This window comes from Accipiter gentilis, unplaced genomic scaffold, assembly GCF_929443795.1.
Source record: "Accipiter gentilis unplaced genomic scaffold, bAccGen1.1, whole genome shotgun sequence".
Taxonomy (NCBI): Eukaryota; Metazoa; Chordata; class Aves; order Accipitriformes; family Accipitridae; genus Astur; species Astur gentilis.
The window spans coordinates 64,561-71,204 of record NW_026061160.1 but is presented as its reverse complement, the minus strand read 5'-3'; the positions used below and the strand labels follow the sequence as shown (position 1 = coordinate 71,204).

Here is a 6,644-nt window from a genome sequence, read left to right as displayed (position 1 = left end):
GTAGAAGGAGGTGGCCAGCGTCCATCCTCCACACTCGTTTCCCAAAATGGCTTTCCTGGAGCACTAAGCAGTATTTGCCCTGCCTTGGTCAAGCTGGGAAACGTTGGCCTTGCAGGCCAAGCTCTCCAAGAGCTTGGATGTCCCACACTCATTTCCATGAGTGCAAAATCATCGTAGCGTTTCCCACCTGCCTCGTGACCTGCCCCAGATTGAAGATTTTTGGGGTTTGATTTTTTTTTATTTTTTTTCTTCTCCTCAGGTAGTAGGAAGTCAGGTTTCCCAAAGTTTTGGGGGTTGGGGTTTTCGGTTTGTTTTTTTTCCCCTACCTTCTGCGCATTATGTGCTCGAGTGGAAAGTAGATTCGAATGAGGAGCTTCCTTTTGAGGACTAAAGGATGCCTCAGTGCCTTGTTGCCATTGTAGCTGTGAGTGTAGCTGTAGTGGCAGACATGTGTTTTCTTATTTTTAATATTATTATTATTATTTTTAGATTTTGACTTAAACCAACCCTTGTTGGCCTAGTTAAGCTTTTTTTTATTGTCTGACCCCAGATCTCACAGGGACAAACACAGCAGCAGTATCTAAGCAAGGGATCAGGCTGCATGTGCTCAGAGGGGTGGTGGGATTTGGTTAAGCAGCCTTAAAGTTGTGGATGTCTGCAACTCTTGCATCTCACCTTACGGCCCTGTTTGCCATGCCCCTCTCACCTCTGGTTTCTCGCCCCAGGTACGGTCCACAGTGAGCGACTTTGCTGTTTTCCTCACCATCGTCATCATGGTGCTCCTTGACTTTGTGGTTGGGATCCCATTGCCGAAGCTCCAGGTCCCCCATGCGTTCAAGGTAACGGGGTGTTTTGGCACGTGGGGGTGCCACAAGGTGATGCCGGGGCAGGGCAGGGCTGAGTCTGGAGGAGATGCTGGTGGTGTGACCATCTCCTCTTCCACCTCCAAGTGCCTTGCTTCCTCCTGGAAATGAGAAGATGGCCCCAAAACTAGATACCTACAGGGGAAGTATCTAGAGCTGCTTGCAAGGAGGAGACTGGCACTGCTGAAGCCCCCGGGAGAGGGGGACATGAAGCCAGGGCTGGGAGGTGCTCTGACGCAAGGAGGGAGGGGAAAATGAAAGCCAGTGGAGTGCCTGGGCTGGGAGACGATGCTGATGTGTGGGCTTTGTTGCAGCCTACCAGAGACGACCGCGGGTGGTTCATCAACCCCATAGGACCCAACCCTTGGTGGACGGTGTTGGCTGCGCTCGTCCCAGCTCTGCTCTGCACCATCTTGATATTCATGGACCAGCAGATCAGTGCCGTTATTGTGAACAGGAAGGAGCACAAGCTGAAGGTAAGGGCCTGCGAGAGATGACTCCAGCCCCTTCTGGGCTGCAGGTCTGGGGGGAAGCTCTTATTCCTGATGCTTTCTGAAGGCATTGGTTTGGGACAAGGTCAGGCTGCGTGGCAGGATGCTCTCCTGGATTAACGATGATGCAGGGAGCAAGTGACAGGGCAGTTCAGATGAGCAACCTTTTGGAGGAGCTAATTAATCTTGGAGCAATAGAGAACTGCGTTTTTGTTTTAAAATGGCAGCAGCAGCAGGTGTGGGGAATGAATTGTTTTGATGCGCTGCCAGGGATAACTCAGAGTCACACCTTCTTTGCAAGTGGTACAGTTTTCTTTGTGAGTGGAAAAAATGGTTTGGTGCTTTTGGGTTGTGGCTTGTTGTTTTTTGGAGAAGTATTTAATGCACAAGCTCTGCATATCCATTGTGTCTGAACTCCTGCCAGATTTTCATGCCAGGTGCTTGTGCAAAGCCTGCATACACCCTTGCTTGTTTCCATTTCTTGTTTTGAATTCTGAAGAAGTTGACTTGTGCTCGAGCAGGGTTTGAGTCTGACTTGCGACGTTATCCTTGCTCTTGTGCTATGGGATGCTCTGTTTCTTGTTTTCCTGCCTGCAGAAAGGATGCGGGTACCACCTGGACCTTTTTGTGGTGGCCGTGATGCTCGGGGTGTGCTCTGTGATGGGGCTGCCCTGGTTTGTGGCTGCGACCGTCCTGTCCATCACCCACGTGAATAGCCTCAAAGTAGAGTCTGACTGCTCAGCTCCAGGAGAACAACCCAAGTTTCTGGGGATACGAGAGCAGAGAGTCACTGGCTTGCTGATCTTTGTGCTCATGGGCTGCTCTGTCTTCTTCACTTCCGTGTTAAAGGTGAGAGGAAAATGCAAACCACCCAACAACCGTGAGCTTGTTGGAGGTTACAGAAAAACAGTCCCCTCTCTGCAGGCCTGAGTAGTTAGTTGTGGAGCGGAGGAGGAGGAGGTGGTCCCAACCCTTGGGGCTTGACCAACGGTGGGAACCAGCCTCGGTTAGGTTTTGCAGCCCTTCAGGCCCCCATTTGGTGTGCTCGAGGCGAGCAAGCAACGCAACTGCTTGAATTTTTGGGTGTCTTTCAGGCCCACCCATGTTTATGGGTTACAGTTGAGCATATTCAGACGAGCACATCTGCTCTGTTTCAAACAGGCAGCCCTTTAGTGGCTGCAATTTGCTCCCCAAATGCCGCGGAGCAGCCGTTCCCAGGAGCTAAACACACTGAGGTCATCCCTGTGGGCTTCCTTGCACGTTCCTCCCACAAAGTAATCTCGTCTCTAGGCTAAAAGGAGGCCTGTGGCCTTTGCCTGTTGCCCCAAGAATAGGCAGAAGTGTTTCTTCTACCGCCAGAGAATGCGGCATAGGGTAGCACGGGTGAAATTGCCTATTTTCCTCCAACCTTTCTGGAAAATAGGATTATTCTGAGGAGAGATAACTCCCAAGTTCAGCCTAAAGCAGAGCCTTAGCTCACTCGTGCGCACAAAATGGCAAAACAATGGTTAATATCTGACCCATCTCTAAGCCTGAATGGAAGCTGGAAAGCTTCAAGCAATTTTAGGCAGTGCCTGTGGAAGAGGGTGGTAATACTGAAAATGCAATACAGAAAAAGAAACGATTGCATTCTTTCTTTTTTTTTTTCTCCCCCCCCCCAGTTTATACCAATGCCTGTGCTTTATGGCGTCTTTCTCTACATGGGTGTGTCGTCGCTCAGAAGAATTCAGGTACGGACTCTTTTACAGCACGCAGCATGTCGGCTCCCTGGTATTTTGTCTCTGTAGCAGCAGGGAAAAAAGCAGTGGCATGGGAAAAACTTCTCGCAGAGCAAGCAATGAAACTCTTTTGTGTAAGAAAGAGATTGGTGGAGGCACAGGAGGTATAGAGGGCTGGGAGGACCAGGCAAGTTCAGCGCTCTCTGTTGCAGGGTTTAGGGCAGGTCAGTGTTTGGTTACGTGAAAAGCGGGGGAATTTGGTGCAAAGGGAAGGCAGTTTCTACCACTGGTGGAAATCCTCGCGGGGGGATTCAGTGGGCCGAGAAATGCTAATAATGGAATGGCATGGAATAGTTGCCGTTTGGTGGGCAGCTCTCAGGGGCAAGCCGGTTGCTAGATGGAGCGAAGGGAAAATGGGTGCTGCTCCCAGGAGGAATGCGGTGGGATCCAGGAGTTCTGACGGCAAGCGAGATGCTGCAAAGTGCCTCCACGTCTCGAGAGGGCCAGCAACTTGCCGCAGTCCCAAGGTGGCAACCTTTCCCTTTTATTTCACAGTTCTTTGATCGCTTGAAGCTGTTTTGGATGCCAGCGAAACACCAGCCGGATTTCATCTACCTGCGGCACGTGCCCTTGCGAAAGGTGCATTTCTTCACGGCGATCCAGCTGACCTGCCTCGTCCTGCTCTGGACCATCAAGGTGTCCCGTGCCGCCATCATCTTTCCCATGATGGTAAGAGCTGCCACCGCTCGGCAGCGGGGTGTTTGCAGCGTTGTTGTGAGAGGTGGCATCGTCTCTGAGCTCACCGCATCTTCCCTCTTATTCATGAAGGTTTTGGCTCTCGTATTTGTCCGGAAAGCGATGGATTTCTGCTTCTCAAAGCGAGAGCTCAGCTTTCTGGATGACCTTATGCCAGAAAGGAAGAAGAAGTTGGACGATGCCAGAAATGAAGCTGGAGAAGAAGAAGAGGTAAGGCTTGCTGTGTCCTCGGGGCTGGACATCTCCGTGTGTCTGTGAGATTGCCTGTTTCTCTTACAGCTTGTCTGGAAATGTTGGGGGAAGATCAGCACTCAATCGAAATAGATCCCAATAGCCTGTAACTTTTGTAACCTTTGTTTCCTCAAGTAGCAGTGAGCTGAACGCTTGAATACAGGTGTAATTTTTAAAACGAGTCGTTTTTCACAAAGGTCATTATCATTATGATGATTATTATTAGATGCTGCTGCGGCTGCTGCTGCTGGCAAGACTTGCTCATAATCGTGTTTTGAACACACAGTCCCCCTGCCCCGAAATCTTTGGAGTGAACGGTTTCTCCCCTGCTGCACTAATACCTATAGCTGCCAAGGGGCAGAAGCGGAGGGCAGACTGCTAAGTTTGTGCTGGGCATTCAGCTTATCTCCACTTTGATCAAAGACAGAGAACGTGATTTGTCCCTTTTTTACATCAGGAGTCCAGGAGGGCCATGGAAGCTGCTGCTGCTGCTGCAAGTTCAGTTCAGCTGAACGTGGGGAAGACCAGTGACGTGGATATCCCAAAGCAAAGCAGTGACAGGTAAAGCTCCACCAAGCGCCAGGAACCCCGGCAAGATTAGCTTGAAGGTGTTTGGCAGAGTTTTCTCCACTTGCCTCTTTGTGGGGCATCCCACAGAAACCAGCAGGCAGCTTGGTGGGAAAATCAAATTTGGGGGCAGGGCTGCAGGAAGTGATTGCAAGGCTCTGACCGCAAGCAGAGTGGCTGCAGCACTCGCGTTTGACCCCCAAACCTTGCCACATCAGTGCTTTTACGGTAGCTGGAGATCCTCATACTTAACACATGAGGAGTTGCAGGCGTGATCTGTACCAGCAGTGGCTTAGGAACCCGGACCGGGGCTAAGCCCCAGCAAGAGCCTTTGCACAGAGCTGTTGCTCTGCAGCTCCCCGGCTTGCCTCCCCAAACTCCTCATCCAGCAAAACCTCCCACGGTTATGCAGAGCTTTGATTCTCGGGGCTCCGTTGTTCCTCTTGCTGATGCTAATGCCCTTGGTGGCATCAGTTCCCATAATCACGGATTGCTATGTAAAATATTTATTGCAGGACTGATCCTTCTGAGATTGTTATCCTGGATGAAATGTCACAAACGACCATATGGAAGGCTCTCACTTTGAAGACAGAAACCCTTTGAATCCAGGGAGGAAAAAGGTAAAGGATTGTACGTGAACGTGAACGTGCTCCTCAGCAAGCGACGGCGCCCGCCTACGCTTTTCCCATGCTTTGGCCGGCAAGGCTGAGCAAACGGCCTGTCCCTGGGAACAGGCAGTGAGGACCGTGGCATGCAAACCAACTCCTCTCTGCTGGGGTGGTCTCCCAAACAGGGCTGAATCAGCAGCAGCTGGCAGGTCTTCCACTGATGATGCTTTCCCTCTTTTTCTCTTCCCTTCACCTTTCCCCACTCCCGCTTTTCACGTTTAGGAATCTTGACTTTGAAGGAGAGGAGTGAGAGCGTGACTCGGGGATGTGCCAACGCAGACAGAGGGAGAAAGCGCTTTGTTTCAGTTGGAGGATTCCCATTAAAGCCATGCAGATGTTTTCAGTTATCCTTGGTGTGCTTCAGGCATCCAGTATCTCTAGACCAGCAAGCTGAGGGGAACGTCACAGTCAAGGGGAGTTTGGTGGTGTTCAGTCTGTGTGCGTACGTGCGTGTGGGGGTGTGGGTTTGTAGTGGTAGAGGGACTGCTATGGCTTTATCATTCAGTGCTCTTCTTTTAATACCTAATTCCTCCTCTTTGTTTTCCTTCTCTTTTTTCCAAATGTAAACTGGGAATGTCCAAAATAATTTTCTGTTATATTTGATGCATTCTCCACTTTCTTCTTCATCACAACCGGGTTTTTGGTCTGGTTTGGGGTCCTGGCTTTAATTCACTCTTATGTCTCTTACTGGTACGAGAGGGATGCCCTCTGTGGCAGGGCAGCATAGAGAGCGTCCAAGCAGTTGGCCTAAGGTGAAAGAAAAGCATTTGCTCCCTGCACTCCAGTTTTACCTCTCTTGGTTGGTTTGGTTTGGGGTTTGTTTTTTTTGCTTTGGCTCTGCCATCAGCCTGGGAGCTGCAAAATGCAGAACTGCCACCTTCTTGTCCCCTGGCTGTAAACTGCATCTAAGGGAGCACTTCAGGTATTTGATTTTGAATACACCATATGGTCACAGGAGCGGCCAGATGAGACCTGGGGCTCTGTGTCCCTGGGCTGCTCCCTCTGTTGTTTCTCCACTTTCCTTCTGTATTGGATCTGGATGAGTTGGAGTTCCTTTACCCCACAGCAGCCCTCGTAGTGCTGTGCTCTGTACTGGTAGCTAGAAAGCTGTTGATAACACAGCAGTGTTTTGGCCATGGCAGACAGCCAGAGCACACCCACACACCCAGACATCCAGGCGTCTTCCACATGGAGGCCACTTCCCACCTCGGCTGGCCAACGCAACGCGCTGCCTACCTTCTTCAAGGACGTCAGCAGTTTGATGCTGACGAAGCCCATCTTGTTCTTCTGGACATGTTTCAGGAAGAAAGCATCCTTGGCCAGGTTCTTGTCAGAGAGGTGGAATTCCAC

The 6,644-nt window shown here is 50.7% G+C and overlaps 1 protein-coding gene across 1 annotated transcript; it reads left to right on the top strand.

Moving 5' to 3' along the window:
• Window positions 1–1,285: 1,285 nt before the first annotated feature.
• On the top strand, window positions 1,286–6,237 carry LOC126037512 (electroneutral sodium bicarbonate exchanger 1-like). Its single transcript, XM_049797846.1, has 8 exons — window positions 1,286–1,339; window positions 1,952–2,203; window positions 3,016–3,084; window positions 3,628–3,801; window positions 3,901–4,038; window positions 4,517–4,620; window positions 5,142–5,246; window positions 5,517–6,237. The coding sequence occupies exons 1-7, from the start codon at window positions 1,286–1,288 to the stop codon at window positions 5,227–5,229; spliced, it is 879 nt and encodes a 292-aa protein (XP_049653803.1). The 3' UTR covers window positions 5,230–5,246; window positions 5,517–6,237.
• The last annotated feature ends 407 nt before the right edge of the window (window positions 6,238–6,644 follow it).

What these genes read in the sequence shown, in the direction of transcription:
- LOC126037512 (XM_049797846.1), top strand. Translation starts at nt 1,286, where the DNA reads ATGGACCAGCAGATCAGTGCCGTTATTGTGAACAGGAAGGAGCACAAG. An exon ending in GGAAGGAGCACAAGCTGAAG is followed by an intron (nt 1,340 to 1,951) that starts GTAAGGGCCTGC and finishes TCCTGCCTGCAG; the next exon opens with AAAGGATGCGGGTACCACCT. An exon ending in CCATCATCTTTCCCATGATG is followed by an intron (nt 3,802 to 3,900) that starts GTAAGAGCTGCC and finishes TTATTCATGAAG; the next exon opens with GTTTTGGCTCTCGTATTTGT.